The 17,012-nt window shown below is 39.5% G+C and overlaps 1 protein-coding gene across 1 annotated transcript in view; it reads left to right on the top strand.

Annotated features, from left to right (window-relative positions):
* The window catches only part of cdh16 (cadherin 16, KSP-cadherin), a 74,720-nt gene that overhangs the window by 37,516 nt on the left and 20,192 nt on the right, over positions 1 to 17,012 (top strand). Inside the window, exons 11-13 of the mRNA XM_036584019.1 lie at positions 4,221 to 4,412; positions 11,617 to 11,858; positions 13,883 to 14,013. Of these exons, the coding sequence (XP_036439912.1) occupies positions 4,221 to 4,412; positions 11,617 to 11,858; positions 13,883 to 14,013 (565 nt within the window). The remainder of the gene's footprint in view (positions 1 to 4,220; positions 4,413 to 11,616; positions 11,859 to 13,882; positions 14,014 to 17,012) is intronic.

The following is a 17,012-nucleotide window of genomic DNA, read 5'->3' as shown; positions in this document are numbered from 1 at the left end:
TTTTCCCTTTACCACACACTGTTAGAAGTAAAGGTTCTGCGCAGGTGCATGTTTCATTCATCAAGGTACGAACAGTGTAAATGTTCTCTCAAAGGTACAACAGTGGTTTTAAAGTCCAATTGTGCACCTTAAATAAGGTTTTTCCATATTTGTACCTTTTTATAACCTAATGTTTTAAAATAGAACAATAAACTAAAAATCCTGGAGATGAGGCAGGGTGTGTGGAGTCAGTACAACTTAGAAAATATCATTTCAATGGATTATGTTACATGACTAAAGGCACTAAAATGAACCCTTGAGGGTCCCAACCCAGTGACAGTTTACTACCTTTATTTCTGAGAGTGCAGATCCAGGACATGTTTGCTTCCAGGACATGTTTGCTTCTTTAGTTTTGCACTGGAGCTATGAGGCTACTGTAGCTAACTGCGCATGGTGCCCAAATCATCACACCTTTGCCCCAAATTATGTCGTGTTGGTAAGTAATCTGAAATAAACTTGCTTATTTTGTTTCTGACACTGTATGACATGCTGTTATTTTTTAAATGGACAAAATTCAGGCTTCTACTAGTAACGGGTGATACACCAGTTTGTCCAGTATACAGCTTGAGTAACTTTTATACCAGTATGTCACAAATAAGCGTAGAAACAGTGCAAAACACACTATCATTAGCCTGTTTAGCTTAGCTTAGGGATGTTTCAGTCACGTTTCAGTGAAAATGAAAACGCAGCAATCCCTCATCTACCACTATGTACTAACACACTATAATATTTATATATATATAAATTAATTTATAATATAAAGTATATTTTGTCATTGTCCTATTGCAGCCAGCCTTTATTTCAACTTCAGTTTATTAACTGACTTTGTCATATTTGATATTTCCTTTTTTTAATTATTGGAATCTATCCTTCCATCTATCTTCCATCAGTGGTTCTTGTGTCACACCACCCCAAAGCATAATAGATCCACTCCCAGGCTTAACAGTTGGCAAGGTGTTCTTTTCATCAAATGCTGTTCCTTTTTTCTCCTGTCTAACAAGATCTAATGTGTCCAAACCAGCACTGAAGTGTCAATTAATGAGATAAAAAAGTTAGCAGATGTTTAGCAGAATGGTGTCCAAACATGCAACAGTTAATATTTAATCTCTTTCTATTTTTAAAGTTCATCCAGCTTAGAAAATGTTATTTTTTAAAATAGTTTGCTGCAGAGGTTGTGTTTAATTTTTGCCATAAAATCAACAAAATATGCGCAATCCTTTGCATGCAACTGTACTTTTGATCATTTTTTGTAGATAACAGTATGTCATACAGTGTGAAAATCACATAAACAAGTCTATTAGAGATTATTTACCAACTCAACAGTTTGAGGCAAGTGTGTGATGGCATGTAGTTAGCAAAGTGCTAATTGAATTCATGGATATAATCTTCCATTACTTCTTAACCTTGCATTTCCAGTGCAAAGTAAACAAACAAACTTCAGACACTAAACATGTCTTAGCTAATCGACTGCATTTGGGGTAAGAGGGAAATCTTTGTTGATTTGGAAGAAAGTGGCTGCACCACATGGCCAAGAACCATCGAGTTGTGTTTTTGAACCAAGCTGCAAACATCCTGCCTTTTCCACAGTGCCCTCAAGCACGGCACTTAACAGCAAGCTTTTCCACCATGACTGTCCCAGAAATTGGCGAAGACTTGGAAGATGGATGGAGTGTGAGCTAATGCACTTAAGACTTCTAGAAACAGCTGCCAGCATTGAATTATGATCGCTTACAGGCTAGTGCATCCCGCTCACCTTAGCGCTCAGGTGGTGGAAGCCCCCGCGGCCACGGAAGCTGGCCATGAAATGCAGTATCTTGTTTTAGAGTCAAAAACATCCTGTGTGTATCACAGTGCCATCAAACGAAGCACTTAAGTGCAAGTTTTTCAGGAGGTGACTGGCAGCAATTGGTAATTGAAAGTGGCTTTGGGCTAAAGCGTGAGCTAAATCTCATACAACTGTTATTTTGTTGTCTGTTGAAACTGAACCTCGTTCTCTCTCTCTCACATATCATAAGGTGGAAAAAGCTCTTGAGCAGGTTGTGATGGTGTGGCCATGTGAGTGCGTGATGGTGGAGTGGCGTGTGAGTGTTGACAGCGGTTGGCCAGGCAGATCAGAGGCTCCATACGAATGGCTGATTACCGCTCTCCCAAACATAGTGATAGGGCCTGAGAGGGACTAACACTGCAGGAACACCTTAGCTTATAAATACATACAGTGCATCTGAAAGGCCTATATTACAGTTGTATGCAAAGGTTTTGTCAAAAAAAACTGTGGCATGTGCAAAAGGTTTGGACATAATGCTAAGTCATACTTAATAACACCTCTTTAGGAAATATCAATGCTTGCAAACACTTTTTGTAGCAAACTAGGAGTCTTTCTGTTCTTCCTGTTCTTGCTTTAAGAACATTCACCCATTCTTTTTCACTCATTCTTCCCATCCCACGCTTTTAGTTCTACAAAATTCTTGTGCCGTCTTACACGCACAGCATGGCAAGATCTACCCACAGATTTTCAGTGATGTTCAAGTCAGAGGACTGTGAGGGCCATTTTAAAAGCTTCAGTTTGCATTTGTTCATGTAGTTCATACCGGATTTTTATGTTTTGGATCACTGTCATATTGTAGAAGCCAGCCTCTCATCAGGTTCTTTTTTTTGACTCTTGAGCTGGTTGTGTTACATTTGCTTCCAGAATTTTCTTATATGTAGTGAAATCTATTCTTCCACCTACCTGTGCAATGTTTCCCGCACCACCGACTGCCATATAACCCCAAAGCGTAGTACATCCACCCCCTTAACAGTTGGCAAGGTGTACTCTTCATCAAATGCTGCTCTTTTTTCTTCCCCAAACATACCATCTGGCCATCTACTTTTTCAGTCCAAAACATTTGTTTCCACAATCTCTCTGTCTTATTTTGATGTGGTTTTGCATTTTTCAGATGTTGACTTTTGTGATGAGGTCACAGATAAAGTGACTCTTTCATGCAGATCATGTTTGTGCAAACAACACTGCACAGTAGAATGCGGCACCAACATTCCTACGTCAAAAAAACGGTAAAAACCACCTGCAGCTTCTTTGCTGTCATATGGGGGTTTTGCTTTGCCTTTCTGGCCAGTATATGAGCAGTTCTATCAGAGAGTTTTTTGGGGCATCAATATGTTGCCTTGACTTCCACAGTTGCCTATAACTTTTATTTTTAATCACATTTTGGACATTTTGAGCTGGAAGTGCTTTGATATCTTTTTACAGCTTTATCCTGCATTGGAGGCATTATTTATGTTTTGAACAACTGTTCCACAGTGTTTTGTTGATTTTCAAGTGACAATAAGTTATGTTTTTGCAAATTGTTGAAAATAATATAACATTTTATATATATATATACATATGTATACATGCATTTTATAAAATATAAAAAATGTGTGCAATAATCTGTTGCACTGCCGGAGAAATGACTTGGTCCCCCTAATCTACATGTAAAGGCGTGCAGTAACAATAGAACTGAGTTTAAGTTGATTTGAGTTAATAACAGCAGGTGCATAAACCTTAGGCTACATATGCAGCAGGAAGAGTTATTACATGCAGAAATGTATTAATGCTCAGATGAGCGTGTGCATAGGTCATGCACGTGAGTGTCTATATCTAGGTTTTTGTGCAAATGTGTTCAGCCCCTGGTAGCAGAAGTAATTAACATTTGTGCCTGTCTCTGAGGATGCAGCGCTGACGCAGCGCAGTGAGTGACAGAAGCGTTGTGCTTTGATTTAAGCTGATATGTTTTACATTAGTCACATAATTTTCCTCCCTTATCTGTCTTGCTCACCTATTCTTCCCCTCTTCCTTTGTCTCTTTCTCTCCCATTATCTGCACTCCTTCATCTCTGGCTCCATCCCTCCTGCCTGTTGTTATCCTCTTCCTCTTCGTCCTCATCATCCTCATTCTTTTCCTTTGCATTTATTGTGCTTTTCTTATCACACCACTCTCTCTTCCTTTCTTTCTTTCTTTCTTTCTCTCTTATTCTCTTTTTATTGGCTTTATTGGCACAAATTGTATTTAACAACTCTAGCAAAAGCAATAACAGAAATGCCTAAAGTTAATAGTGATAATATTTTCAAAGAAAGTTAAGTGTCTGTCTCTCTACTTCTCTCTTTCTCTCTGCTTCTCTCGTTCTCTGTCATCTCTTACTAAGTATGGGCCGTTTCACCTGGCGGAGGATGCTCCGGTGGGTGCCACAGTAACAGCAGTAGCAGCGTGGGATGCTGATGAATGGGGTGGAGACAGCTGGGTGGTGGATTATAGGCTGGAGTCTGGTAATGAGGAGGAAGTCTTCACCCTGGTGACGGACAGACAGACCAACGAGGTCTCCCTCGTCCTCGATAAGGTATTCACACACTCTTCAGACTTACAGTAGTTATTTTGCTTGATACTCCTGCCCAGGGTAGTTCAAATTAAATCCACTGTTAAAGATTCAGCTAGACAAGCTCGTTCGGCTGACAAACTCAAATAACACGTGCTAGTGGGATGGACAGCTAGCTAGCTAAACTTTCATGCACTATGCTGAACTGTAATATCACTACTAACATAACATGTTAACACAAATGTTAATCCATTGATTTCTAAGCAGATAAAGCATTGATTTCTAACAACTTTAGTACTATTAACAGTGTTAGCTGTCAGAACTTAGGCCTAGAACAGGCATGTCAAAATGCTTCTGGGCCAAAATGCTGCAGATATTAGCGTTTACCCTCATCTAACGCTCTGAATTCAGTTCATGAAGGCCTTGCTAATTAGCTGATGAGCTCTTTAATGAAGCAGCATGCTAAAGTCTGCAGTGTTCTGGCCTGCAAGGACTGGAGCTTAATACATGTGGCATAGATAGTTAGCTTCATTACCATTTTAAGTGCAACAGGTCTTACTTCTATTTCTTAATTCGTATTTCTCTGCATTTGACAGAGAATCAATTCTAAAGTGATTTAGGATTTTAAGCACATTCAGAGGTGGGTGAATGTAGCATTAGGATTCTTGCTTAAGCACTTTCAGTGGCATAGCATGATGTGCCTGCCCAGGCCAGGAATCAACCCTCTGACTTCCACATGGAGAGCAGTAGTATTACCCAATGTGCTATACCAATGTGTGTCCTTTCTAAGTGCTCTTTAAGGTATCTTTGCAGACCAATTTGGCCATTTCTTGATGCTTTCAAAACTTAGATCAGGCATTTTCTCATAACTAGTGAGTTATACTTCTGTGTAATCGTATCTGCTTCAAGAGAAGGGTTAAATGGTTAAGCATAGGTCATAGCAGCTTGCAGAGGCCCCAAAGTGCACACCTCAAAATCTCAACTACACATTGCGTGAATCTACAGGGCTTTGCATCAAACAAACACAAACTGGCTATCCAATAGCGCTTCATGTACCCAGCATCAAACAATAACTCCACCAGACCTAATGCAAAATCAATATGTAGCAGTTTGAAGATTGAAAAGTTTAAGTGATCATCAATTATAGTATAAAAAACTAAATTTAATTAGCACTTTGTTTCTTTTTTGCATTGTCTACAACTTAACAACATGAGACTTTCTTCTTTTCTCTTCGTTTTTGTACATGCTGGTGATGCTTTATGCTTAAAAATAATAAAAATAATGAAAAGTTCTGAGCTCTACAATAATAAATAAATGGTGCAGCGGTTACATTCTGGCACCTCAGGCATCAAAACTGCTGCTCCAAAAATTTGAACAAGAAGCTAGCAAATAGTTGACTTCAGCTTCATATCACTAAATAATTAGGGGTGGGCGGTAATAAATAATTATTATTATTATTAATCATAAGGCATATGATTCCCTAAATGTAACTAAAGCCCAGCAGTGAAGTTGCTGAACTTTACCCTCCTCTGCTGTTACTGCAGACTGGCAGGGTCGCCTACAGAGCAGCGCTAGTAGCCTGTTAACAAAGTAATGTTCTTTTATTTAGGGGTTGTCCCATTTAAGGTGAAGCGGGAAATTTAGCTAGCTAGCTAGCTACCAAGACACCAGCATACTACTTGCGATTTTTTATGATTATTATGAAGAAAAAGACCATAATACATTGAAACAACATTAAACGTAAGATAATACAGTGGTTATCATAATTTTTAACAGAAATTCTCACATTTCTGGGGTTTTTAGTCACTTGTGCAGCCATCTTGCTGGTTTGAAATGTGCCTCTGAAAAACCTCCGCCTGGAGGGCCATATAGCACTAACACTTTGCCCTACCCCTCTATCTCAACACAAATTGGGACACCCTACCCTTAGGCATGAACGAGCAAAAGGGGGGGGCTAAGTGGTAGAGGCGAGGGGTGAAATGGGATTGGGCTTTTGATTGTAGCGGTTGCATAGAACAGTGGATAACACCCCCTACACATAAACAGAGCACTTAATATAGTGTGCACACAAAGCTGGCCACAACTATCAGGATTTTATCCATTGCTTTCTTATTGGCTAGCTTCTCTTCCATGCAGCGTTTTTGTCACCCGAACAAGAAATTAAGTTTTTTTCTGGCTAAATTGTGTGAGGAAGAACAGCAAGATACATCTGTGGGATTTTCACAATCGTGTGATGGGCTTAGAGTGGTCGTTTTCATGTCAGTCAAATGGCCTCTTCCTGACGAGGCAGGCAGGACTCTGGTTTGTGAGACTAGCCTGCTTCTATAGCAATAAGAGCCCTTGAGAAAAGGTTCCTAATGATACCTTCACATACCATTGCTGCTAAATATGTGAATGTCAATGATAGTGGGCTTCTGAAGGTGATAATGCGTTGTAAATGAATGCATGCCTTTTCATCACAGAATACATCGCCCACACATGCACTAGACCGGAATCAGTGAGAATAGCTTGAGCTTTATTGGGCTTGTGTCTCAAAAATGATCTCCAACCTTCTGCTCAAGTGAACGTGAACCTCTTATGAACCCATCCTGCATGCCCCACCCACCCGGAGAGCTCAGTAATCCCAGCCAAATTCCCTCCACCCAGCCTGAATCAGGACTGCAGAGCAAACCTAGGTTGTTACCAGGCTATGACCAAACAGTGGACAGGCAGTGCTAGGACACTGGCAAGAGAGAGAGAGTCATGCTGTGTGGACGTGTGCCTCTTTTGAACAAGATGACCTATATTTCATACCAATGAAGCATGGTGAACTTTCCACTATTAGTGTTAGCAATCTTCATTACCTGACACTGATTTGCAAGTGACAGTTGTTCTGTATTTTTAGTTGCTTTTAATAGTCTGCAGCATGAGGTACGGTAAAGAGTCCAGTGTCAAGATATGGATACTTGTTAAAAAATATTCCAAACAAAATAAATGCCAAGTATACTTATAGCAATGCATCTCGATTTTGTTTACCTGAGTGAAATGAGTGCTTCAGCCTTTCCAGAGGCGCTTTCCTGCTGTTGCACTGAAGACCAGCCAAATTGAGTAATTGCATTGTGCTCTAAATGAAGAGAAACTAATTGCAGTGTTTGGTGTTCTCGCTGTGAGCCGCCTCGGCTGGAGACTGCATTGTGTTCAGCAATTCTCAGCTCCACAGTAAAACGGCTGCTTTGGATAAACATCGGTGACAAATGGAATTTGCCGCTGCCACCAAGCGTGTTAGAAGGGAGCTGTGATGGAGATACAGTTGTCAGGACAAAATACCAATGTTTTTGTTTTTGTTTTGACTCTTATGAGAGGATTGAGCGGATTTGAGCCGAGCACAGATCTGGTGGAGGGTAGCAGGTGTGGTGAGCTCACTCAATCATTTTGAGCAGAACAGGCAGAGGATTACATACACACACAAACTCACACACACACACTCTAACTTGCATTTCTATCTTTGTGGAGCATTTCTATGGTCTTCTGAATGTGGTGGCAAGCCGTGACTACTACAGCTAGGCCTTCAGTTTGAGCCATAAGTCTAAAATTGTGAAAAAAATCTCTAAGATAATGCCAATTTCTTCTAGCACCCCTTTGGAATTCTAAGACTATGTTAGCACTAAGCTAACATTGATGCACATGCACATCTTTTGGCTGTTCTAGATTAAACACAGGCATTTGAAGCTTGTCAAAGACATACATTGTATCAGAAGTCTGTAACAGACGTTAACATATATTTTACCTTGTAGTTTTACAGTGACTCTTTCAGGAAGGAACCCTGACATAGGGCTGTCACCGCTGTTTACCATTTCTTATTGAAACCTGGATAGATTACAGCTTGTATTCACAGTCAGTGACATATCTAGGACTGCTAGAAAGCAGTTGCAGGCAATGTTTTTTCTCAGTAAGTTAGTCCTACCCATTGTAAATCAAAATGTCATTGGTGGATTTCACTGTCACTTCGTAATTTTGTCAGAATCCCAGTGATATCACAGTCCTTCATGGTCAGTAATCTAGCAGAAAGCCCTCATCCCCAAGGCTGGGGGGGGCCAATGTGATGGTGCAATTGGTGCACCACTGAGGGTCAGCAAATGGTAACTTCCAATAGCATATACTGCAGAGACTTTGGATGTTTGAGATTCTTATGAATCCGAAGTGCTTTATGTATGCTTCAGTACTGTTTTTATTTTCCGATCATGTTTGGAGCAACATCCTTATTTTATTATTTCGGTTGTTCATTTAGAACTATATACAGAAATCAGTTGTATAACTTGTAAAATTGTCAAAAAAACATGATGACTCAAGAGTGACTCTCTCTCTCTCTCTCTCTCTCAAAGAACTTCGTCCTGTCTAGCAAGAGAGCTGCAACATGCACTTAGTTATATTTTTTAAACAGCAGATTTCTTCCGTTTACCATAAAATAGCACAGGTAGCTCAGTGTTTGGAATACTGTAAGTCAGAAATGACTTCGGTGGAAGAGTGTTGCTTGCGGAGAATTGTCTGGCCTTCGTTAGACTTGACACCGAGATGGAATGGAAGCAGTGTGTCACTCATCTCTCCAACTGCTCATGCTGACACACTCTGCATATGGAAAAACAGCTCAGCTGGACAGCTTTTAGAGACATCCTGAACAGTCACATTCTCCTGGAACAGCCTGAGTGATCTGAGAGCTGCTACCTCTACAGCCCTTGGCCTCCTTCATCCCCTTTTTGTCTCAACACTTTGTAGATTAATTCAAAAATCAAATTGACATCATTTTCATGAAGTGTAGTACAACCCCAACCCCCAGGAATGTTGTCCTATTCTTGTCTGATGTAGGATTCTAGCTGCTCAACAGTCCTGAATCTTCTTTGCTAGATTTTTCGTTTCATGATGCGCCAAATGTTTTTTTTTTATTGGTGAAAGGTCTGTTCTGCAAGCTAGCCAGTTCAGCACCCAGACTCTTCTTCTGCGAAGCCATGCTGTTGTGGTGGCTACAGTATGTGGTTTAGCATTGTCTTGCTGAAATGTGCAAGGCCTTCCCTGAAAAAGACATTGTCTGAATGGCAGCATATGTTGTCAAAACCTGCATATTTCATTCAGCATTAATGGTGCCTTCACAGATGTGCGAGACACCCATGCCATGTGCACTAATGCTCCCCTATATCATCATGAATACTGGCTTTTGAACTGTGTGCAAATAACAAGCTGGGAGGTTTTTAGCCTGGAGGATTCAGTGTCCATTGTTTTGAAAAAGAATTTCAAATTTTGATTCATTGGACCACAGGACACTTTTCCACTTTGCCTCAGTTGAGCTTAAATGAGCTTTGGCCCAGAGAAGTTGACGCCGTTTCTTTATAGTGTTGACATGTGGCATGATACAGCTTTAACTTGAATTTGTGGGTTGCACGATGAACTGTGTTCACAGACAATGATTTCTGGATCCGGAGCCCATGCAGTGATTTCCAGTACAGAATCATGCCTGTTTTTAAAGCAGTGCCACCTGAGGGCCCGAAGATCACGAGCACCTAATATTGACCGTCTGCCTTGTCCCTTGGATACAGGCATTTCTCCAGATTCTCTGAATCTTTTGATGATATTATGTAATGCACATGGTGAGATATCCAAAGTCTTCGCAGTTTTACATTGAAGAACATTTTTCTGAAGTTGTTCCACAATTTTTAAAGCAGTTTTTCGCAGATTGGTGAACCTCTGCCCATCTTTGCTTCTGAGAGACTCTGCCTCTCTAAAATGCTCTTTTTATACTCAGTCATGTGAGTTAGTCGCAAATTGATCCTCCAGCTGTTTTTTTATTAGTACCACTTACTTTTCCAGTCTTTTTTTGCCCCTGTGCCAACTTTTTTGAGATGCATTGCTGCCATCAAGTTCTAAATGAGTTGATGTTTTTCATGAAATGGTAAAATGTCTCACTTTCAACATCTGGTTCTGTGTTCTGTTGTGAATAAAATATGGGTCTATGAGATTTGCAAATCATTACATTCTGTTTTTATTTACATTTATTTACATTTTACACAGCGTCCCGACTTTTTTGGGTTGCAGGTCGGCCAAGACAAGAAGTGTGCTTCTTTAGTTCTGAACTGGAGCTTTGAGGCTAATGTAGCTAACATGTAATGGAAGCTAATACACCAGGACAAAGTAACATCTCTGTTTGCCTGTCATGTCATGTTAAGTATAGCCTAGACTTAGCTTAGCCATCATTCAGACTTATCTGTCTTGCTAACTGTAAACTTTGTGAAACTGTGACAAAGTTCTTGATATAACTGAGCTAGTTTATGCTGTAGTGCTAACAGTTAGTAGCTTATCTGAAGCTAACAAAATGGGCACTGAACCTTGAGGCCCAATCATACAGTAAGAGTAATGTTAGCTAGCTAGTTAGCGTCTTTGTTAGCTAAAATTATTGACTTAATACCTGCGTCAATAAATTAAAGTATTCTATAACTACTATAAAGCTAATCTGTAAGTTATGCTAGAAGTGAGGACCTGAACTTATGTGCTTTCTGACACTGTGTGACTGTTATCTATCAAAATGGACAAAATTTGGCTAAATTCAGGCTTCAAGAAGGCTGCAGCTAAAAAAACAGCACAGACCAGCATGAATTCCATGCTGGTTTAAGCTGGTCTAAGCTGGTTTATGCAGGTGCAGTGCTGGTTTGGTGCTACTTTAGCTGGTCACCCAGTGTGGTCGTGCTGGTTGACTGGCATACCACCACCCAACACACAACATAGGCTGGTTTTGCTGACGACTAGCATATTAACATCCATTGCTGCTGACCAGCATACCAGCATCCAAAACACATAGGTTTTTCTGGTGACCAGCCGTGCTGGTCTATGCTGTTTTTTGTAGCGGGGCTATTTTTTAGCTGCATGATGTTTTTTTTGTCAATTTTTATAGATAAGTGTCAAAAACCACATAAGCAAAAATCTTAAGATTATGTAACAACTCAGCAATACAGTTTGAGGTAAGCATGGGACATCAACATTGTAGTTCCAGTGCAAAACTAAAAAAGCAAACTTTGGACACAAAACATTTTGACTCACCACAAAGCTGATGCTTTAATTCTCCAACCCATCTGCGTCATATAATGAGGCTACGCCTGCAGAGGTGATCTGATGGTTATCTTTATTATTAAAGTCCGAGACAGAATCTGAGCTGTGTTCTGAGCTGTGTTCTCTCAGCACTAATTTAGCATGTGTTTTGAATCAGGTGCTTGATTTTGAGCGGGAGAACGAGTACATTCTGGTACTGAGTGCTCAGAACCCCGTGGCTCTGGTGCGGGGCAGGTACGGCCCAGCCTCCACCTCTACTGTCTCCATCTTCATCGACGACATCAACGAGGGTCCTGTTCTCTCCCAGAGCCACTATGAGGTCACAGTCAGGGAGGGGGAGGAGCCAGGACGGGTCATCGCCACAATCAGGGGTTACGACCCTGACTCTCATCCAATCAGGCAAGTTAATTTTTTTTACCATTTATGATGATTTGCGTGCCACTGGGGGCATTTCACTATGGTAACAAAGCCCCTTAAACTGCAGCTGTATTATTCAGTTACTACACTCTCAAAAATGATGACATTTTCTGTGTTATCACTATTTTAACAGAGCAAATCTATGTCACAGATCGTTAAACTATAAGCTTAGGTAAGCTAATCTTTATAGCCTGTTTAAATGTATACAGATATATACAGGTAAGTTATACATGTTATCCTAATTTGGACACGCAATATCTTAAAACATAACAAATGTTGTTTTTTTTGGTATTGATGCAATACTAAAGGACTAGTTTGGCAAAAAATCTGATGTCTTTGATCAGCCAGTACATGATTGGTTTCCATTTTTGCTTCTTTAGTTTAGTGCTAGAGCTACAAGGCCAATGTAGCTAACAAACACTAGAAGCCATTAGGCACCCAAATCTTTTCTGTAAATCTTATCTTAAGCCAAATTCTGACTCCCCACCCAAAATCCAGCTTCTCTTATCACGCACGTACATCAGGCAAGTCACATGTTCGCAAGATTACATTCTTGATTTCTGTTGTTTCTATTTCTAAACACAAATCTTCCGTTTGTAAATTCTTGACTGACATTCATTTATAAAAAGAAACAACCGGAATCACAAACGTAACCTGTAGCACCAGTGAGCCTGCCTGACGAGTGCTCAAGAAGAGGAGTCGGATGTTGGCACACCACCGGTTGTCCAAAGTGGCTTCAGATACACAGTGAAGTTTTGCTAATTTTTATAGCTCACAGTAAGTTATACTTTTCATCAAAATGACTACACCTGAACTACATTTCACAAACACATTGCAAATGCAGGAAATGCTTTCATCAAAATGACATCGGAGCTACATTTTACAAACGCACTGCTAATAAAGAAACACATGCAACTTCATAAACACTGCAAAGCTGCTCACAACACAACGAAAGTGAGCCACAACACGATGAGCCAAAACAAATGTTTCCCATTACGATACAGTGATAGTAGTAATCTGCTCAAATAAAAGTTAGCTTACTTTTACTGGTGAATGTTTGTGCTGCATAGAATTTAAAAGTCTGAATGGCTCCATCCTCTCTGACTGTCGTTGTGTTGTGACTGGCTTATCAGCATTTCTGAAATTGCGTCTGTTTCCTGTATTTGTGGTGTGTTCATGAAACGTAGCGTCTGTGGTCATTTTGATAAAAGTGGTTTCATTGTCCACAAATTTGCACCACTTTTGTAAAATGCAATGCTCATGTTGTGTTATTGAAGAAAGTGTTTTCTGCATTGGCAGCTTTTTTTTTATTTGCAGTTTGTTGGGTCTTCTCAGCCACCGTAATACTGTGTCCTAAATCACGTCAGCAAGTCTCTGCAACCTTAATGAAAATCTGGACATGGTTTGAGAAAGTTTTGGGGAAAAGATTGACTTCTACCATTTGTTAGCAATGTTAGCCTTGCAGCTCCAGAACCATGGCTGATTGAATACAGCTTAGGTAGAAAATTGTGCAAATTTGATTGTTTTGTAAAATCATTAATTTAAGACTTATTATTGAGTAATTAGTGTAAAATATTTGTTAATGATTTTGAAACTAATTCAAAAAGTGGAAATGTAGGAAAACATACAGACCATTTCAGTTTTAGGTGTTAAGTCAGAAGTAAAGTCTGTCTAGCAGCAAAAGAGGTCAGAGAGACCTTTATTGCACTCTATGTACTGTACACATAAATGGTCAGGATAAATGAAAATGGTCACTTTATGCAATCTACCTATTGTCAGGATGCTCCGTCTGGCCTGGGTCTGAATAATTTTGTGTTGCAATTTATGTGAAGAATAATCAACCATATTTCACCGCCCCCTGTTCCTGCAGGGCAGTGTGTGTAGCTCTGAAAGACCCTCTCTCATCTACAAAACAATACGTTATTACAGGACCACCCAATTCAGAACAGAACATGACCATGTCTTTAAGAACTTCATGTTCTTGACTCTTTTGTGCTCTTTCATAGATACTCGCTGCGAGGGGACACTAAGAAGTATTTCTCTATTGGGAAGTATTCAGGAGAGCTGAAGACAGTACAGGCTCTGGACAGAGAGGAGAACAGCACCTACACCATGGAGGTGGTGGCTGAGGACGGACGTAAGAGACAATGCATTTTACCAGAAAGAACAACACCAACCAACCAACCAATCAACCAAACAAACAAATGAGCACACAATAAAACTAAAACTTATAATAAGCAAAGCTAAATTTTAATAAATAAAGAGAGAAATATACTAAAATACACAGGTAAATCTGTACCTCGATAAAACAAAAATGTTTCGTAAGTTTTAATGTACGTTAATGCAATGACATTTCATTTCAAGTAATTTTGGACCATATCTACAAGGTTTTCACCTGGCAGCAACAAAATATTCTATATATTAAGTTAAAATGTAGATAAAATATATCAATTTATGTATAAATGTATAGTAATTTGTAAAGGTGAGACACCACACATCATTTTTTAAATGTCAAAACAGCCATTAGGTACAAGTTATTTATTTTTCAGGTGATATTTCTGAGGAGATTAGATGTAAAATAATCCATCTGCATAAAGAAAGAGCAAGTCTGATATGTTGAGTCGGGTTTTATGGACTGATGAGGCAAAATTTGCAATTGAGATTACTTGGATTGTGTTTTTGGATGTTTTAATGTAAGTTAAGTTCATGTAAGTTACTGTAATGATATTTCATTTTAAGTAAACTGGACCATATCCATTGGTCTATTTGTCCCAAAAATTTGTGTCCTGACAGCAGCAAAATAAAAATTTATGATCTGACAGCAACAAAATATTCTATATTTCAAGGTAAAATATAGATAAAATATATCTATTTATTTGTAAATTTACAGTACTGTGCACAAGTAAGACTCCACACGTCATTTATTTAATTGTCAAAACAGCCATTAGGTACAAGTTATTTATTTTTCAGGTGATTTTTCTGAGATTAAATGTAAGATAATCATCTTGTATAAGCAAGGAGAATGTTTATTATGCTGAGTCGGGTTTTATGGACTGAGGAGGCAAAATTTGCATTTGGGATTATTTGGATTGTAAGAAGGAGAAAAATACAACCAACTTCTAAGACTGAACTTTGGAGGTGTGGAAAAATATCCCTACAGAAACTAAATTAACAAAAGGTATACAGGCAAAGACTGGACACACTAAATACTGAAAAAAAGTATATGATATTTAGTTGTTGAGAGTTCTGTGTAATTTTCCGCTAAATAAATGTTTTCCGCTTTTCTCCTGATGCTGAAAAATGAATATCTTATACCCAGTATATGTTTTGACTGGACATTCAAAAAGATTAAAGGGTGGTCTCTGACTTTGACACAGTACTGTAAACCTTGAATGTCCAAGTTTTTTTATTTGTCCATTTATCATGTAATTTTCACATAACGTAAAGGGCAGCTGGCATTTTTAAATGATGTACAAAATGAAGGTTTTGATCCGACAGCAACATACATAGCAAACAAAAAGATAAAACATCCCAATTCATATGTAAATGTATGTACTCGTATCTTTATCAGACTAATTTATCGGACTCAGTTATTCCACTGAACTGTAGCTTTGTTTAGAAATAAGAGACGGTTTGATGTGTGTGTGTATGAATGAGAGCACACAGACACAGAACCGACAGCCCTCACATGTCTGTATGATGCAGGCTTCCTGAGCGCAGCTCAGACTCTTGACATTTCAGCTTGCAGGGACTGTGACGGCACTGATAGAGAAAGTCAATGCGAGCGCTCATTTTGTATTCAGGACCACATCCTCACATACTGACAGAAATCTCAGAGAGTGGAACAAGAAATACATGAGTCACCCTGCTAAAGTGCTTTAGGTGGAGAGAGGAAGCAGCAGTGTGTGCGCGTGTGTGTGTGCGTGCATACATGTGCATGGCTGTGTACACAGAATACCATCACCATCAGAATACCACAATCACAGTCTGCAATTACCAGTAATTCCAGCATGCACTGCTTCCTCACACAGGCATATGGAAGACATTCAGGGGTTGATTATTTCGGTCCGGGACAATGCAGTATCATGCAAAAGTCAGACCACTATTCATTTATTCAATTTCCAGTCAAAACAACAATTAAGTACAAGTTGTTTATTTGTCAGGAGAAGTTTCTGAGGAGATTAGATATAAGATAATCCACTTTCATAAGGAAGGACAGTGTCAAAGGACAATAAGCAGAGTTTAAAAAACTGGAGTTCAAAAAATGATTAAAGTCTACAAAGAAAATGGGACTCCTAACAGCCACCTGGAAGACCTGGTAGGCGGAGAAAATCAAGCTGCTTCAGATCTGAAAAAATCCACAGGTGTTTCTGTCCATCCTTCCACTGTGAGAAGACGACTTAGCGTTATGGGTCTGAAAGGAAAAGAAGAAAATCTGCACTAGAACACTGTGACTGAACATCTGAGATGTGGAGCAATGTTTTTGGGATGATGTGACTAGGATTACTCGGATTGGGAGAAGCAGAAAATGCAACCAGCTTCTAAGACTGAACTTTGGAGGTGTGGAAAAATATACCTGCAGAACTGAAACGCGAGTCTCCTGAAAAGAATGGAAGTTTTCCGTTTTTTATGTCTGACATTAAAGTAAATCATTAGTACTTAATGTCTATTTTGACTTGAAACCAAATAAATGAGGGGTGGTCTCTGAGTTTTGCACAGTACTGTAAATGGAGAAATTAATCACAAAAACCATAAGATAAAATTATTCTTGTACTCTGTTCCTCTGTGGGGTTAAGCTCTTAACATGTTTTATAAGAGAGATACAGATAGAGAAACAGAATCATCCTGACAGGCAGGAGAAGCTAAGTGGTGGCTGTAAAGCTTTATTGAGTTTGCTGTCTGTGTATAAATTTAGATAGATTGGAAATCTGCTTTTAGGTCATTGTCTCTAATGCCACGCTTTCTATCCTGGTCAGCTGGAGGCCAGCATCACATGCTGGAGTGCTCAGCCTAGTCCACACAGCTGTTAATGCAGACTGTGGCCAACCCATGGCCAGAGGTTAATGCCTGCTTTAAAGCCACTCAGTGGAGGGGAGAACGGGCTTGAGCTGAGAGAGGGACACTTTAAACTGGCTT

This window comes from Colossoma macropomum, unplaced genomic scaffold (genome assembly GCF_904425465.1).
Source record: "Colossoma macropomum unplaced genomic scaffold, Colossoma_macropomum, whole genome shotgun sequence".
Taxonomy (NCBI): Eukaryota; Metazoa; Chordata; class Actinopteri; order Characiformes; family Serrasalmidae; genus Colossoma; species Colossoma macropomum.
This window is presented reverse-complemented; position numbering and strand designations above follow the sequence as displayed.